General features: G+C 29.5%; 2 protein-coding genes across 2 annotated transcripts; one reads left to right on the plus strand and one right to left on the minus strand.

Moving 5' to 3' along the window:
- The first annotated feature begins 6,126 nt into the window (after positions 1-6,126).
- On the plus strand, positions 6,127-8,832 carry Cdc5 (cell division cycle protein 21). Its single transcript, XM_035089998.1, has 2 exons — positions 6,127-6,323; positions 6,432-8,832. The coding sequence occupies exons 1-2, from the start codon at positions 6,279-6,281 to the stop codon at positions 8,772-8,774; spliced, it is 2,388 nt and encodes a 795-aa protein (XP_034945889.1). The 5' UTR covers positions 6,127-6,278; the 3' UTR covers positions 8,775-8,832.
- Positions 8,833-9,007: 175 nt separating this feature from the next.
- Positions 9,008-10,094, minus strand: LOC118071051 (protein-lysine methyltransferase METTL21D-like). Its single transcript, XM_035090009.1, has 3 exons — positions 9,673-10,094; positions 9,396-9,597; positions 9,008-9,318 (listed from the first exon to the last, which is right to left on the minus strand). The coding sequence occupies exons 1-3, from the start codon at positions 9,906-9,908 to the stop codon at positions 9,088-9,090; spliced, it is 669 nt and encodes a 222-aa protein (XP_034945900.1). The 5' UTR covers positions 9,909-10,094; the 3' UTR covers positions 9,008-9,087.
- Positions 10,095-20,070: the final 9,976 nt, after the last annotated feature.

Raw genomic sequence — 20,070 nt, forward strand, 5'->3', positions numbered from 1 at the left:
GCAGAGTTACCAGAATATTATGACTTTTGGAAATTATACATATATTTACGAAAAATATTATGTATTACATTACAAACTCGCATTACACAGACTGATATTGACGACATAGAAACTTATATAAAGGAACATCATAGATTACTTGAGAAATTAAAAATAGACATGACTCCAAAACATCATATTTTATTACATTATCCTCAGATAATAAAAAAAATTGGTCCACTTCGGAACATATGGTGTATGCGTTTTGAGTCAAAACATTCATCTCTAAAACATTTCGCAATTAGAAGCCATAATAGAAAGAACTTATGTAAAACGATTGTCAGTAAAGAGCAATTCAGGTTAAGTGATTTGTTTTTAAAAAAAAAAATATTTTTCACTCCTACATCGTATGAAAATTGTGAAAAAACACAATTACGAGAAGAAGTTTCCCAACTGAATTTAATTGATCTTGAGAAATTCAGTGAAATTAAAAATTTAGAAATTAATAAAGTCAATTATAAAGTAGGAAATATGTTAAGAATCAATAATCATAAGCATCCAGTATTTGCTGAAATATTAAATATATTTAAAGAGAAAAACTGTAATGTCGAAGAGAAATTTTGTTTTATTGTAAAGTTATGGTCATGTAAAGTAAAAAATGAAACATTACAAAGCTACAAACTCATCGGTCCACATAATTATAAGAAATTAGAATATTCATCTTTATTATGGTTTAAGCCACGGAATAAAATAGTTATAAATGAAAAAACTTATGTTACATATGATAATTATATGTACTAACTAAAAACATGATATACATATGAATATATATATATATATATTTGTGTGTACGTATCACGACTTTAGAAACAATATAGAAATAATTTAAACATCAACATGTTCAACGTTTCTTAAATAATTAGAAATCTATTGATAACTTCAATTATTCCATGTTCGTAATTAATTTCTAGTTTCTAGGATATTTAAAACTATTCTATGATGATAATTCATAAGTAACCTTTGTACTTGTTATTCTATGTTTAAATTGTAACTGTTATTTTTTATAATAAAAATGTAACAATGAAAAGCTGTTTATAATTATAAAAAATTAATATAAGCCATGAAATAAAAAAAAATTTTATCAGTATTATTAAATAGTGAAACTGCTCGAATGTTAAATAACATGTTAGCTCAAAAGACATTTACAATGCATAGAAGTTTATAAAAAGAATTCTCTGGAGAATTTCTCATATTATAAATGAATTACTAATAGCGATGAGCAACACACAGGGAAGACCAGAACAGTATGAAGTACTGAGGGTAAAATGAGGTACAAAATTACTTTTCCGCAAATTCTCAAGTTTTTTCTCCTAATTTTTTTTTTTAGCTATAACAGTTTGAGAAACTGTAATTAAGAACTTCGAATTAAACATAGTTTCTTAGTGTTCACATATTACCTCAATCTCCCCTATATTTTAATGATTTAATAAATCTAAAATGTCATGTCTTAATTATTTTAATAATAAAAAACATAAACCATTTTTTTTTTTTTTAAATAGGGAAAGGAAGGGTAAAGTGGAACGTGGAGGCAAAGTGAAACACTCGAGAAAATGTATTAATTTATGAAAATAAGTTTAAAAACGCCTATTGCATTTTTTGTTCATCAATTTTCCAATTTGCTCATGCATTGAAAATTATTAACATTTGTTAATATAATAATGAATTTGTTGATTTACGTTTTTTCCTGGTGTTCCACTCTACCCCACCTTTCCCTATATTATATACTAAATTATAATTGTATTGATAGAGATATTTAGTCTTTAGTTATTGCTAAAATATAAGCAGCCAGCCTTCAATTTTATTTTCAACATTTGTAATCGTAATTTTAAATGACTTATCAGATATGAACGATATTAATAAATTAATAATCGTGTATTCATATTTTCTTGTCAAGTTAATTCATTAAGAAATTAATGTAAAGCTTTGTAGTTAAGCAATCTGATTGAAATAGTCGTTAACAGGAAAATTTTTTTATTTATCGAAAAAAAAAATGGATCTGGGCTTATATTAGTTTGTGCCTTGATAACGAACTTCCCATCGATTAAAATCCGTAATTTTGTCATCTTTTATTTTTTTTTTTATAACAAATTGCTATTGTTATAAACGATATATAATTGTCTAATCACATAAAGTTATTTATAACAATATTTTATAGATATTTTTCGAATATAATCATAGTCACAATAATTCAATAAATTAAAACCATTTTTCATTGTTTATAACAATTGAAATAGTTATAAACAATATATGATTGTTTAGAGCAATGTCAAGTCATCAACAACCATATTTTATTGACCTCAGTTGTGAACAATATTAGTCACTCAATAAGTAGAATCTATTTCAAATGTTTTCTTTACTCAACTTATTTGACACTCTTTTTGTTTTATAAAAAAAAAACGACTAAACCGAATCTTTTCAAACTCCTTTCAGATTTTCTTCATTGTATTTTCTTTACAATGAAATTTGTCCGGAGTCGATATCTTCAATGGTTCTCGAAATATTAAAACGAAAAAAAAACGGACATAAGTACGGACAATTGTACATACGTACACACATTCATTTTTAAACCTTCTAATATGCTTTTGAATGTCTCAAAACGTAAAAATATGATAAAAGTACGAATTTCAAAAATTAACTCCATTACAATAAGTATCTAATGGAAAGTTAAAAATTGAATAAAAAACTAATAACAAATTTAATATTCTAGAAAATGTTAATTATTATATATTATGTATAAAAAAAATTCATACCTCACCCAACTAGAAAAAAGCTATCCAGAAGACATCTTTTGTCATAAGATATGTGCTTGTTCAAGCATACATGAATTATTTATATTTATATTGGATCAGTTTTTTTTATACTAGATTTATACTTCTAATAAGATTAGTCTTTGTTCAAAGTTATGCAAATGGTAAATTATGCAAGTGACAAAAAAAATTAATTAGTTTTCTTATTTTGGCGATTTAAATTGCCAAAATACTATACTAAGAATATACGAATATATATGCAGTATATACGAATGTACATGCAGTATTCTTTAAATTGATACATTCGAGGTAAGTTATAAATATGATACATTTAATACAATAGTATTATTAATAGAAGTAAAAATTATTTTTTATACAAGTATTTTATACTCTGAATAGTAGAAAACAATAAACTCGATATAAATAAAAAATATACTGTAGGTCAATATTCAGTAATCTATTTTCAAGAAAGTAATATTTTTAAAAAAGATAAAATATAGTTTCCATTTGAACAATAGGTATATTGTTTAAATAAAATCGTAAACTTGTTTTTTAAAAAAAATAATCTTAACACAAATAAAAAATGTACTCAATGTAAGTAAAAAAATTGATTGAAATATAAAACCAGTAAAGTTTATTTAAATGAAGTAACTGATGCATTTGCAGCAAGTGAAAAATAATTGCTGAATAATTTATAAATTTATTTAATACAAGTAATCAGTATTTTAAATTGAAGCAAAAAAAATTATTAAAGCAAAGTAGTCAATACACTCGATTCATGTAAACAGTATACTTGTGGTAAAAAAATTAATATTTTTGCTACAAGTAAATGATATAACTGTAAAATTCTAGTATATAATAAGTTTAATATAAGTACAAATTTTTAATTTCATGTGTAAATAATAATCGAGTCTTTCGTAAACGATATTTTTCGTATTAACAACTTTTATACATAACACAATTAAATAGTCTCTTAAAATCTTATAAACATTATTCAAAAAATATGTCACTTTTCCACTTGAGATAAGTAAATCATATTTATGGAACAAAAAAACCACATTATCGACTGAAGTAAACATTTTATTTATGTAGAATCATTTTTTATTTTTGGGAACAGAAAATTTTTTACAAAAGTACAATCAACGATGTTTTTAATATAAGTAAACAAATATTTGGACTTTAAGCAACAAAAATTTAAGATGTTAGTAATTTGCATACTTGCAGCTAGTTTATTATAAAAATAATACAAATTTGTTAACCGTTATACCTACAAGCAGTAAATAGTATAATTGAATATTTTGAGCTATTCAGTTTACTGAATCCAAGTATACTTTATACTTGGACTAAGTATATAGATTATTCACTAACAAGTTTTTATGTACTTGATATTTGTATTATTGGCACTGAAAAATTGCTTGTAGTTTACTGATGAAAGTACTTATTTTTAACTTATTAACAAGTAAATATTATATTTATTGCCTAAACTAAAATTTACTTATTCCGAGTAAAATATCTACATGTCCATCGCTTCTTTTTTACCGGTCATCTTTATACTTGAGTTCAGTAAACTGTATATTATTATGGCGCTGATTCCTTCTATCAGTGTACTGATTGTTAAGGCTAGGCTGAAGTCAGAGAGGCGACTGATTCCCCTTATCCAAATACATGGGATCGGGATATTTCTAATTTCTTCGCCAATTTACTATTATTTCTATAAAATTAGGTACCAAATTACAGAGGAATTAATGCCGGACTGACGTAAACAACAATTTTTTGTATATAGTGAATATTTTTATCAAAAAAATTAGAAAGAATAATGAAAAAATTATGAATTGACTTGCCGCGCTTAAATTCCAAGATGGCGGCCACATCATTCAAATAAAAAATCACTAATTATTTCATTTTCATACGTTTTTCGCCCAAAATTCGTGTTTGCGTCAGTCCTTGCCACCTGTCTGAATGTTAAAAAAATCAATTCATAGTATAAAATTGAATAATTTAGAAATAATTAGAAATATTGTATTCCAGATGATATTCTCCGGAAAATAAGTTTGAAAAAATTCCGATAGGTGACAGCATTATGCTCGTAGATGACCTCAGTCATCCATATTGAAAAAATGCTCAATCCGTATCCAGAACTGATGGTGCCCTGCATTTTGGTAAGTAATTTGTGTATGAGTGTGTACGTCTAATATATGTATGTCATGTAAACATAGTGTATCACTTCACAATGCCTTATACTTTGATAACTATTGCAGTTAGAATAAATAAAAATGATGATACTCATTTAACATTAATTAATATAATATCTGCAAACAACTTCAAATACATATATTCATCCATTATTATCATTTTTATTAGGTATAAATGTTAATAAAGAAGCTCAATTCCAAGTCGGCGTATCCAAGCATGTAGTGTAAAAACAAATACACATAAACACAATACCGAGATTATGCTGGCCATGTGGTTAGAGCGTCAGAGGTCTATTTTGCCGGGCAGGGTTCGATCCCAGTCATAATCACTTTATTTTCTACTTTATTCGCTAGATTAGCATGTAATTATAATATTGACATGCCATAATTAATCCTTTATAACGATTTGATTTTTTTTTTCTCTTTACTCATTGAATTTATCGACGCTAAGTCGGAAAATATTTAAACAGAGCCATAAACTTTTTTTTTGTATAAATACATTGATAAGCCTGTGTTTAACAACTTATACATCTTTACATGTATTAACAATGTTATGTTATTAACATGTTATTAACAAGTTAATCATATTGTTATTAACATTGAAAAGTAGTTTAAACAATCTGTGTCACTTTTCCGGCAAGCTCTACCCCTACTCTCTGTGCCCAAGCCTGCAGCTTATAATTTTTAAGCATACATGAGCGTACTGAAACCATAACAGCTCAGTGGTTACAGCATCGGTCTTTTATTTTGCTAGGCAGGGTTCGATTCCAGTCATGATAAAGTTTTTTTTTTCTCTTTTATTTGTTAGATTTGCATGTAATTATAATATTAACATGCTAAAATGAATTCTTACCAACGATTTGATTTTTTTTTCTCAATTATTTATGTAATTTATCGACCCCGAGTCTGAAAACATGAACAGGGTTATAAACACTTTTTTTACTATAGCTATATGAACGTAGCTTTTTTTTAAGCAATTTAGAAATATTTAATTAACTTAATGAATTAATTTAATGAACTTAAATAAGACAGTTAGAATATAAAATATTCAGAATGTCTAATAGATTGATTTGAATTACGCGGGTAAGCAAACTGTCGCGGAATGAAAATGAAACGGGGATAGATCTTACGCTCCCACAACCCAGCCTTAAAGCAACTGAGAAGCGCTTCATCAATTAGTTCGAATTTGTACAAGAAATTTACAATATTATAGAGTTTTTCAATTTTATCTTAATTAGTAATAAAATTCTGATTATCAAATCATATTCACTTGTATTAAAGTATCTATCGATTATTCATCATGCCGCGAATCATGATAAAAGGTGGTGTTTGGCGAAATACAGAGGTAAATGAAACTACGCGAGGCTAATTTAACCTTAAAATATTTTAGCATAGATAATCATGCTGTATTATTTTTAATGAATGCTTCTTATAAATACAATATAAATTTCAGGATGAAATACTGAAAGCAGCTGTTATGAAATATGGAAAAAATCAATGGAGTCGGATAGCTTCTTTGTTACATCGCAAATCAGCCAAACAGTGCAAAGCACGATGGTTTGAATGGCTTGATCCCAGTATTAAAAAAACTGAATGGAGTCGAGAAGAAGATGAAAAATTATTACATCTTGCCAAATTGATGCCAACTCAATGGCGTACTATAGCGCCAATTATTGGACGTACAGCAGCCCAATGTTTAGAACGTTATGAATATTTACTCGATCAAGCTCAAAAAAAAGAAGAAGGAGAAGATGGGTCAGATGATCCTCGTAAATTGAAACCGGGTGAAATTGATCCCAATCCAGAAACGAAACCAGCTAGACCAGATCCAAAAGATATGGATGAAGATGAATTAGAAATGTTATCAGAAGCTCGCGCTAGACTTGCAAATACTCAAGGCAAAAAAGCTAAACGTAAAGCCCGTGAAAAACAATTAGAAGAAGCAAGAAGGTTAGCAGCTCTGCAAAAACGAAGGGAGTTGCGTGCTGCTGGTATAACAGCATCTCAAAAAAATAAACGTAAACGAGGAGTAAATTATAATACTGAAATTCCATTTGAAAAACGTCCTGCACCAGGTTTTTATGATACTTCAAACGAACATGTTGATCCATTAGCAGCAGATTTTTCGAGAATGCGGCAACAACATTTAGATGGTGATTTACGAGCAGAAAAAGAAGAAATGGAACGTCGTAAAGACAAACAAAAATTAAAACAACGTAAAGAAAATGATATTCCTATGGGAATGCTCAATAATGATGAACCAATAAAAAAAAGAAGTAAATTAGTCCTACCTGAGCCTCAAATATCAGATCAAGAACTTCAACAAGTTGTAAAACTTGGTAGAGCATCTGAAATTGGTCGTGAAATTGCCACTGAAAGTGGTGTCACAGCGTCTGACAGTTTACTTGCAGATTATTCATTGACACCCAACATTTCAGTAACGCCAGCACGTACACCGGCACCAGCAACTGATCGTGTGCTACAAGAGGCTCAAAATGTCATGGCTCTTACACATGTAGATACACCACTCAAAGGAGGAATAAATACTCCGCTTCATGATGTTGATTTTAACAGTGTAATGCCTACTACAAATGCAATAACAACTCCCAATACTATCTTGACTACTCCTTATCGGTCCCAACGAACAACAGAAAGTGTCACACCATTATTTAATAATTCATTTAATACACCTGGATCAATACGGACTTCAAATGGCGTTGTAACAACTCCAACTCCAATTCGTGATAAATTAAACATTATAGCAGATGAAGGTCTCGATGCTACCGATATATCTAATTTACGAAAGCAAATAAAAAAACAAATGCAAGCAGATTTTAGTACATTGCCAACCGCTAAAAATGATTATCAAATTGTCATACCTACTGAACTAAATGATTCTAATGAAGATACAAGGAACAAGACAATAGAAGATGGAGATGTTGATACTGTTGAAGATCAAGCTGATATTGACGCACGAAAACAACAAGAAATATTAGAACAAAAACAACAAGAGCTTGCACGAAGATCACAAGTTATTCAAAGAGACTTACCAAGACCTGTAGAAGTAAATATGAATATTTTACGTAATTCTATAGATATACCTCTGACCGACTTTCAACGAGCTGAAGAATTAATTAAGCGGGAAATGATAACTATGATGCAGTATGATGCTCTAAAAAATCCAGTCCAACAAAACCACAAACGAACTAACTCAATAATTTCACAAGCTCAAAATTATTTAGATCAGCATCCTTATGAAAGTTTCCAAAAAGATGACTTAGAAAAAGCTAAAAAATTGTTGAATGATGAAATGAGTATTGTAAGAGAAGGTATGGCTCATGGTGAATTAAGTTTAGACGCATATACAACTGTTTGGGAAGAATGTCTATCTCAAATTTTATATCTTGACACTCAAAAAAGATATACAAGAGCTAATTTAGCATCGAAAAAGGATCGAGTTGAAGCTTACGAAAGAAAATTAGAAGAAAATCGTGTTCATATGACAGGTGAAGCAAAACGTGCTGCAAAAATGGAAAAAAAGCTGAAAATTTTAACAGGTGGATATCAAACTCGTGCTCAAGTACTGACAAAACAATTACATGATTATTGGGAGCAAATTGAACAAGCACACGTTGAACTTTCAACATTTAAATTTCTTCAAACTCAAGAAGAAGCAGCTATTCCACGACGTATTAACTCTTTACTAGACGATGTTAACAGACAAACTACTCGAGAAAAGACATTACAAATTCGATTTGCTGAACTACAAGATCAACTTAAACAATTCCAAGTGTAGTTGAAGTATCTATTATAAAACAAAATAACAATAATAATAATGATGATGATAATAATAATAATAATAATAATAATAATAATAATAATAATCGTTGTTGCCATTCAATCTAAATTAAAATTTTTTAATGACGTCTGTATATTCGTATTAGCTATTGCTATTATTATTACTGTTGGTATTGTTATTTGAATCATAACAATTACGTATAACATCTTTATGATGTATTCAATGTTATTTTTATTAAACAAGTAACTTATAAAATAGATATGAAAATCATTATTATAGGCAATACCTAATTTACAGTTAATTTCATATTTTATTGTCTCCTAGTCATTTTTATCAAATTAATATCAATACTAGAATATATTGGATGTTGTTCAGATTGAGAAATAACATTTAGGTGAAAATAATTTTTAACATTATCTAAAAAATATTGCCAAATAGATATTTGTCGAGGTGTATCTCTCAATTCTTGAGATAAAAGTACATATGCTGCTGATTCGTTATCACATATCCTTTTTAATGTCATAATTAATGGATCAATTGACTAAAAACATGAATAATAAATAATATATCTGCTTCTTATAAACACAAATGATATTGAAAAATTAGTAACTCTATTACTTCCATATAGTATATACAATCAGATAGAATGATAATCTCAGGACTAAATTTTTTTAATGAATCAAATATCGATTCATCTTCCCATTTCATTATTTGAGCGTTAACTGAGCCATTAGTATCTTTCCATTGACTTTTATTCATCATAATATTTTTCTCCAACATTGGCATAGTACTTTCTAGATCAGTTACCATCACTTGAGCTCTATAAATAAATAGAAATAGATTTGTGAGCAAAGATAATTATTAAAATTACTCAAATTACAGACAAATTGTTTACCCCAAACATGCTACTGTCATTCCAACACATCCAACTCCCGCACCAAGCTCCAAAATTTTTTTTCCTTGTAACCAATTTTTTTCTTTCTGACATGAAATATCTAAATATTTTGCTAAAACAAGTGCAGCATCCCATACAACACAATTAACATCACCAACATTTTTTTGATACAATGTTAATGTTTTTCCGCAACTTTCTATTTCAAGTGTTCGTGTAAATATATCATCATGTTCCATAATGGTATTCTAAATGATAAAAAACTTGTATTGAGAAAATTGAGAATATTTTCAAAATTACAGAATAAAAAAAAAATTATTCGTATTTTATTAATTATTCATTTTTCGATTCTTGAATGATACAAAAAAAACCTTAAGGCTAGGCTCATGGAGAATATAATAAGGAGGCCGAGCTCAGGGATAGGATTTTGTTACTATAGTCGGACTGAGAAGAGAGTTCCTCAGATATTCTTCATGTGTCTTGTATAGAGATGTGAATCGGTAATTGACGGGTAAATTTACCGTAAATTACCGGTAAAAAACGCGTCAATGACCAAGCCTGTTTTACCATACCGGTCAGAAAAATGCTGATCTCTGATTGGTTAATACATGTCCAATCACAGTTTAGAATTCCCAACGGCATACAACTGTTTATTTGTTCTATCAGGTATATATTTTCATTTTTATTTGTTTATTAAAAATACTGATAATATTTAATATAAGAAAATTCAATTTGTAGATAAGGATTTTCATTAAGAACTTGGTGCAATGGGGGAGAACAAATCAATATATAAACATTTCTCTGCATTACCTCTGCAACCTAACCAAAAATCGTATTCATGTAACTATTGCAAGAAAAAGTATGCAGAAAACATTACTCGCATGCGAAAACATCTTTATAAAGAGTGTAGAAGTTGTCCTCAAGACTTACGGAAACTTTTAAAACCATGTAAACCTCGTAAACGAAATAATTCTCATCTAAACAGCACAGACGACTCATTTACTATTGAAGATTTGAATGAAGCAGACAATAGAGCAAGTACTTCAATGATTTCAAATGAAAATTTACCAAATAATATAAGTGTTTGTAGCAATAACTATAAAAAAAATACAATCGATAGTTTTTGTGATAAAATGTCAAAAAAAGATGAAGATTCTCTACAAGAACTACTTGCAGAAGCGATTTATGCATCTGGTACACCATTATGTATAACAGAAAATCCATATTGGCTAAAATTTTTTAACGCATTACGGCCTTCATTTAATTTGCCATCAAGAAATCACTTCAGCATGTCAATGGTGGCAAAGTATTTGCCAAAAATCTTCGTTGAGCAAAATAGCTGTGGCTATATTGACTTTACCTGCAACATCAGCTGCAACCGAGCGTTCCTTTAGTACACAAGGATGGATTCATTCATCTAAAAGAAATAAGTTAAGTATCGATAGAGCTGGAAAAATAACATACATTGCAAGAAATTTAAAATTACTTAATCCTTCACCAAAAAATACAGAAGAAGAATGGGAAGAAGATGAGGAAAGTAATAAAGGAGAGGATGAAATAAGTGAAATTTGTGCTGAGCATGAAGAAGTTGAATTTTTAGAAGAAGAATTTACTCAAGACTAATTAGTGATGTTGATGGAATTGAATCAGTATTAGACTTGTTATTTCCTAATGAAATATGTCAATTATTATGTGATATTACTAGTTGATAGAAACTATAGATTATATGGTTTTATTTTTTCATAAATAATTTACATAAAAGTTAAAAAAGTCAAATTCTTTATAATATGTAATAACGAAGGATTATCTATTTTATAAAAAAAAATGTACCAAAAACTTAACTAAATAAACGTTTATAATAATTTTCAATATATTTATTATTTCTGTCCTAACAGTCAAAAATGTAAAATATTTTTTTTATTACAAATTACAAAATTTTTTTTTCATCTTATAATAATTAATTAGTTTTAAATTAACAAGTGCAAAAAGCAAAATTAACATAAGCAAATTGGCAAGCAAGTTCGAAAGCAAGCCATTTCCTCGGTAAAAAGCTCATCATATTCATCTATATAGATGCGAATGACCGGTAATTTACGGTAATTACGCTGACCGACGGCTTGACGGTAAATTTTACATTCAGAATTTTTTGACGTCAGAATACCGTCAGATACCGGTAATTTTACGTGGTAATTACCGAATTTTCTATTACCGGTAAATTCACATCTCTAGTCTTGTACGCTTGCGCAGTAGTAAAAAACATGGTAGTAGGGGTAAGAAATCAGTGGTGGAGAGCCCGAAAGCATTGGAGCAACTAAAAAACTGAGCGTTTTCCATTTAGAAAAAAAAGTCGACACAGTGCAACACAGTGTGACCAAAGAATACAGACCCATAGAAGCCCAGGGCAATAGGATTTAATGTCGCAGTAGAACGCTCAGTACTAACTGCGACCACAGATGTCGCAGCAGTCCAAATGAGTAGGCTGCAGATGGAATGGCCAGCAGTCGTTGACCAAACGTCAACCGAACCAGTACTGAGTCAGTATGTAGATGAATGTTTGAATTTTTAGGTGATTTAGATAGCAGAAAACATTGATAACATGGATGAAAAAATTCATTAAAGAAACAACGAGGTAAACAATAAATCAGAGCCAGGTTACATATCCGAAATTCTCGAATATTTCCAATTAGCATATCGCATTGTAAAAAATGCAAATTTCGAATAAATGACAATGGAACATGATTTTTTCATCGTTCATAATTGAGAATTTTTTTAATTATCAACATTGAAAGATAAAAAATGGCAAAATTATACAAAATAGTTTAATGTATAATTCTGCATGATTAAAATATCGAAAAGCCGCGAATCAAGCTCGCGGGCAATCATAAGAGCGTCCATTTTAGGGGAAAAAGTGCTTAAAACATAACTTTTCCATCTTTTAAAGTTAATTACTTTGCCAATTATCAAGATTAAGGAATGAAAATTAGCAGGATAGTACAAAATAGTATAATGTATAATTCTGCATAATTAAAATATCGAAAGGCCGCGAATCAAGCTCGCGGGCAGTTATGAGAGCGTCCATTTTAGGGGAAAAAGTGCTTAAAACATAACTTTTCCATCTTTTAAAATTAATTACTTTCTCAATTTTTAAGATTAAGGAATAAAAATCAGCAGAATTATACAAAATAGTTTAATGTATAATTCTGCATGATTAAAATATCGAAAAGCCGCGAATCAAGGTCGCGGGCAATTATAAGAGCGTCCATTTTGGGGAAAAAGTGCTCAAAACATAACTTTTCCATCTTTTAAAATTAATTACTTTCTCAATTATTAAGATTAAGGAATAAAAATTAGCAGAATAGTACAAAATAGTATAATGTATAACTCTGCATAATTAAAATATCGAAAAGCCGCGAATCAAGGTCGCGGGCAATTATAAGAGCGTCCATTTTGGGGAAAAAGTGCTCAAAACATAACTTTTCCATCTTTTAAAATTAATTACTTTTTTAATTTTTAAGATTTAGGAATAAAAATCAGCAGAATTATACAAAATAGTTTAATGTATAATTCTGCATAATTAAAATATCGAAAAGCCGCGAATCAAGCTCGCGGGCAATTATGAGAGCGCCCATTGTAAGGGAAAAAGGTGCTTAAAACATAAATTTTCCATCTTTTAAAATTAATTACTTTTTTAATTTTCAAGATTTAGGAATAAAAATCAGCAGAATTATACAAAATAGTTTAATGTATAATTCTGCATAATTAAAATATCGAAAAGCCGCGAATCAAGCTCGCGGGCAATTATGAGAGCGTCGATTGTAAGGGAAAAAGTGCTTAAAACATAACTTTTCCATCTTTTAAAATTAATTACTTTGCCAATTATCAAGATTAAGGAATGAAAATTAGCAGGATAGTACAAAATAGTATAATGTATAATTCTGCATAATTAAAATATCGAAAAGCCGCGAATCAAGGTCGCGGGAAATTATAAGAGCGCCCATTGTAAGGGAAAAAGGTGCTTAAAACATAAATTTTCCATCTTTTAAAATTAATTACTTTTTTAATTTTTAAGATTTAGGAATAAAAATCAGCAGAATTATACAAAATAGTTTAATGTATAATTCTGCATAATTAAAATATCGAAAAGCCGCGAATCAAGCTCGCGGGCAATTATGAGAGCGCCCATTGTAAGGGAAAAAGGTGCTTAAAACATAAATTTTCCATCTTTTAAAATTAATTACTTTTTTAATTTTCAAGATTTAGGAATAAAAATCAGCAGAATTATACAAAATAGTTTAATGTATAATTCTGCATAATTAAAATATCGAAAAGCCGCGAATCAAGCTCGCGGGCAATTATGAGAGCGTCGATTGTAAGGGAAAAAGTGCTTAAAACATAACTTTTCCATCTTTTAAAATTAATTACTTTGCCAATTATCAAGATTAAGGAATGAAAATTAGCAGGATAGTACAAAATAGTATAATGTATGATTCTGCATGATTAAAATATCGAAAAGCCGCGAATCAAGCTCGCGGGCAGTTATGAGAGCGTCCATTTTAGGGGAAAAAGTGCTTAAAACATAACTTTTCATCTTTTAAAGTTAATTACTTTGCCAATTATCAAGATTAAGGAATGAAAATTAGCAGGATAGTACAAAATAGTATAATGTATAATTCTGCGTAATTAAAATATCGAAAAGCCGCGAATCAAGCTCGCGGGCAGTTATGAGAGCGTCCATTTTAGGGGAAAAAGTGCTTAAAACATAACTTTTCCATCTTTTAAAATTAATTACTTTCTCAATTTTTAAGATTAAGGAATAAAAATCAGCAGAATTATACAAAATAGTTTAATGTATAATTCTGCATGATTAAAATATCGAAAAGCCGCGAATCAAGCTCGCGGGCAGTTATGAGAGCGTCCATTTTAGGGGAAAAAGTGCTTAAAACATAACTTTTCCATCTTTTGAAGTTAATTACTTTGCCAATTATCAAGATTAAGGAATGAAAATTAGCAGGATAGTACAAAATAGTATAATGTATAATTCTGCGTAATTAAAATATCGAAAGGCCGCGAATCAAGCTCGCGGGCAGTTATGAGAGCGTCGATTGTAAGGGAAAAAGTGCTTAAAACATAACTTTTCCATCTTTTAAAATTAATTACTTTGCCAATTATCAAGATTAAGGAATGAAAATTAGCAGGATAGTACAAAATAGTATAATGTATGATTCTGCATGATTAAAATATCGAAAAGCCGCGAATCAAGCTCGCGGGCAGTTATGAGAGCGTCCATTTTAGGGGAAAAAGTGCTTAAAACATAACTTTTCATCTTTTAAAGTTAATTACTTTGCCAATTATCAAGATTAAGGAATAAAAATCAGCAGAATTATACAAAATAGTTTAATGTATAATTCTGCATGATTAAAATATCGAAAAGCCGCGAATCAAGCTCGCGGGCAATCATAAGAGCGTCCATTTTAGGGGAAAAAGTGCTTAAAACATAACTTTTCCATCTTTTAAAGTTAATTACTTTGCCAATTATCAAGATTAAGGAATGAAAAATAGCAGGATAGTACAAAATAGTATAATGTATAATTCTGCATAATTAAAATATCGAAAGGCCGCGAATCAAGCTCGCGGGCAGTTATGAGAGCGTCCATTTTAGGGGAAAAAGTGCTTAAAACATAACTTTTCCATCTTTTAAAATTAATTACTTTGCCAATTATCAAGATTAAGGAATGAAAATTAGCAGGATAGTACAAAATAGTATAATGTATAATTCTGCATAATTAAAATATCGAAAAGCCGCGAATCAAGGTCGCGGGCAATTATAAGAGAGTCCATTTTGGGGAAAAAGTGCTTAAAACATAACTTTTCCATCTTTTAAAATTAATTACTTTGCCAATTATTAAGATTAAGGCGTAAAAATTGGCAGAATAATACAGTACAGTGTGATCTATTATTCTGTATAACATTATTCCAGAAATTATTATTTTTTCACATATAGAGTAATAATACCAAAGCTACTATGGTAGTTTATGACTTAATTGAGGTTTGGTTTAGGACGAGCGGTAATACGTTTGAGTTTATTTTCTGTTCTCGATGTGAAAATACTTTTCTAGCTTCTATTTTTTGTACGGAAAACGTTGAGCATGACATAAAATATTTTTGGTCAGTCTTTCCTGCACAAAATGTAAGCTAGAAAAGTATTTTCACATCGAGAACAGAAAATAAACTCAAACGTATTACCGCTCGTCCTGAACCAAACCTCAATTAAGTCATAAACTACCATAGTTGCTATGGTATTATTATTCTATATGTGAAAAACAATAATTTCTAAAATAATGTTATACAGAATAATACATCACACTGTTCTGTATAATTCTGCTGATTTTTATTCCTTAATCTTGATAATTGAGAAAGTAATTAATTTTAAAAGATGAAAAAGCTATGTTTTAAGCACTTTTTCCCCTAAAATGGACGCTCTTATAACTGCCCGCGAGCTTGATTCGCGGCTTTTCATTATTTTAATCATACAGAATTACACATTTGACTGTTCTGTATTATCCTGCTAATTTTTATTCCATAATCTTAAAAATTGAGAAAGTAATTAATTTTAAAAGATGGAAAAGTTATGTTTTAAGCACTTTGTCTCTTACAATGGACGCTCTTATAATTTCCCGCGAGCTTGATTCGCGGCTTTTCGATATTTTAATTATGCAGAATTATACATTAAACTATTTTGTATAATTCTGCTGATTTTTCATTCCTTAATCTTGATAATTGGCAAAGTAATTAATTTTAAAAGATGGAAAAGTTATGTTTTAAGCACTTTTTCCCCTAAAATGGACGCTCTCATAACTGCCCGCGAGCTTGATTCGCGGCTTTTCGATATTTTAATTACGCAGAATTATACGTTAGACTATTCTGTATAATCCTGCTAATTTTTGTTCCTTAATCTTAATAATTTAGAAAGTTATTGAAAACATCATGTTCGAGAAGTGAACGAATCAGTGCAGGAAAGACTGACCAAAAATATTTTATGTCATGCTCAACGTTTTCCGTACAAAAAATGTAAGCTAGAAAAGTATTTTCACATCGAGAACAGAAAATAAACTCAAACGTATTACCGCTCGTCCTAAACCAAACCTCAATTAAGTCATAAACTACCATAGTAGCTTTGGTATTGTTACTGTATATGTGAGAAAATAATAATTTCTGGAATAATGTTATACAGAATAATAGATCACACTGTACTGTATTATTCTGCCAATTTTTACGCCTTAATCTTAATAATTGGCAAAGTAATTAATTTTAAAAGATGGAAAAGTTATGTTTTAAGCACTTTTTCCCTTACAATGGACGCTCTTATAATTGCCCGCGACCTTGATTCGCGGCTTTTCGATATTTTAATTATGCAGAATTATACATTATACTATTTTGTACTATCCTGCTAATTTTCATTCCTTAATCTTGATAATTGGCAAAGTAATTAACTTTAAAAGATGAAAAGTTATGTTTTAAGCACTTTTTCCCCTAAAATGGACGCTCTCATAACTGCCCGCGAGCTTGATTCGCGGCTTTTCGATATTTATTTATGCAGAATTATACATTATACTATTTTGTACTATCCTGCTAACTTTCATTCCTCAATCTTGATAATTGGCAAAGTAATTAATTTTAAAAGATGAAAAAGCTATTTTTTAAGCACCTTTTTCCCTTACAATGGACGCTCTTATAATTGCCCGCGAGCTTGATTCGCGGCTTTTCGATATTTTAATCATGCAGAATTATACATTAAACTATTTTGTATAATTCTGCCGATTTTTATTCCTTAATCTTAATAATTGAGAGAGTAATTAATTTTAAAAGATGGAAAAGTTATGTTTCGAGCACTTTTTCCCCAAAATGGACGCTCTCATAATTGCCCACGAGCTTGATTCGCGGCTGTTCGATATTTTAATTATGCAGAATCATACATTATACTATTTTGTACTATCCTGCTAATTTTCATTCCTTAATCTTGATAATTGGCAAAGTAATTAATTTTAAAAGATGGAAAAGTTATGTTTTAAGCACTTTTTCCCTTACAATCGACGCTCTCATAATTGCCCGCGAGCTTGATTCGCGGCTTTTCGATATTTTAATCATGCAGAATTATACATTAAACTATTTTGTATAATTCTGCTGATTTTTATTCCTTAATCTTAAAAATTGAGAAAGTAATTAATTTTAAAAGATGGAAAAGTTATGTTTTGAGCACTTTGTCTCTTACAATGGACGCTCTCATAACTGCCCGCGACCTTGATTCGCGGCTTTTCGATATTTCAATTATACAGAATTATACATTATACTATTTTGTATTATCCTGCTGATTTTTATTCCTTAAACTTAATAATTGAGAGAGTAATTAATTTTAAAAGATGGAAAAGTTATGTTTTAAGCACTTTTTCCCTTACAATGGACGCTCTCATAATTGCCCGCGAGCTTGATTCGCGGCTTTTCGATATTTTAATCATGCAGAATTATTCATTAGAATGTTATCCATAATCCTGCTAATTTTTACTCCTTAATCTTAATAATTGAGAGAGTAATTAATTTTAAAAGATGGAAAAGTTATGTTTCGAGCACTTTTTCCCCAAAATGGACGCTCTCATAATTGCCCACGAGCTTGATTCGCGGCTGTTCGATATTTTAATTATGCAGAATCATACATTATACTATTTTGTACTATCCTGCTAATTTTCATTCCTTAATCTTGATAATTGGCAAAGTAATTAATTTTAAAAGATGGAAAAGTTATGTTTTAAGCACTTTTTCCCTTACAATCGACGCTCTCATAATTGCCCGCGAGCTTGATTCGCGGCTTTTCGATATTTTAATTATGCAGAGTTATACATTAAACTATTTTGTATAATTCTGCTGATTTTTATTCCTAAATCTTAAAAATTAAAAAAGTAATTAATTTTAAAAGATGGAAAATTTATGTTTTAAGCACCTTTTTCCCTTACAATGGGCGCTCTTATAATTTCCCGCGACCTTGATTCGCGGCTTTTCGATATTTTAATTATGCAGAATTATACATTATACTATTTTGTACTATCCTGCTAATTTTCATTCCTTAATCTTAAAAATTGAGAAAGTAATTAATTTTAAAAGATGGAAAAGTTATGTTTTAAGCACTTTTTCCCTTACAATGGACGCTCTTATAATTGCCCGCGAGCTTGATTCGCGGCCTGTTCGATATTTTAATTATGCAGAATCATACATTATACTATTTTGTACTATCCTGCTAATTTTCATTCCTTAATCTTGATAATTGGCAAAGTAATTAATTTTAAAAGATGGAAAAGTTAGGTTTTAAGCACTTTTTCCCTTACAATGGACGCTCTTATAATTGCCCACGAGCTTGATTCGCGGCTGTTCGATATTTTAATCATGCAGAATCATACATTATACTATTTTGTACTATCCTGCTGATTTTCATTCCTTAATCTTGATAATTGGCAAAGTAATTAATTTTAAAAGATGGAAAAGTTATGTTTTAAGCACTTTTTCCCTTACAATGGACGCTCTTATAATTGCCCACGAGCTTGATTCGCGGCTGTTCGATATTTTAATTATGCAGAATCATACATTATACTATTTTGTACTATCCTGCTAATTTTCATTCCTTAATCTTGATAATTGGCAAAGTAATTAATTTTAAAAGATGGAAAAGTTAGGTTTTAAGCACTTTTTCCCTTACAATGGACGCTCTTATAATTGCCCACGAGCTTGATTCGCGGCTGTTCGATATTTTAATTATGCAGAATCATACATTATACTATTTTGTACTATCCTGCTAATTTTCATTCCTTAATCTTGATAATTGGCAAAGTAATTAATTTTAAAAGATGGAAAAGTTATGTTTTAAGCACTTTTTCCCTTACAATCGACGCTCTCATAATTGCCCGCGAGCTTGATTCGCGGCTTTTCGATATTTTAATTATGCAGAATTATACATTAAACTATTTTGTATAATTCTGCTGATTTTTATTCCTAAATCTTAAAAATTAAAAAAGTAATTAATTTTAAAAGATGGAAAATTTATGTTTTAAGCACCTTTTTCCCTTACAATGGACGCTCTTATAATTGCCCGCGAGCTTGATTCGCGGCTTTTCGATATTTTAATTATGCAGAATTATACATTATACTATTTTGTACTATCCTGCTGATTTTTATTCCTAAATCTTAAAAATTGAGAAAGTAATTAATTTTAAAAGATGGAAAAGTTATGTTTTAAGCACTTTTTCCCTTACAATGGACGCTCTTATAATTGCCCGCGACCTTGATTCGCGGCTTTTCGATATTTTAATTATGCAGAATTATACATTATACTATTTTGTACTATCCTGCTAATTTTCA

The sequence above is a fragment of the Chelonus insularis genome, unplaced genomic scaffold, assembly GCF_013357705.1.
Source record: "Chelonus insularis isolate UGA/USDA-ARS -01 unplaced genomic scaffold, ASM1335770v1 contig_71_pilon, whole genome shotgun sequence".
Lineage (NCBI taxonomy): Eukaryota > Metazoa > Arthropoda > Insecta > Hymenoptera > Braconidae > Chelonus > Chelonus insularis.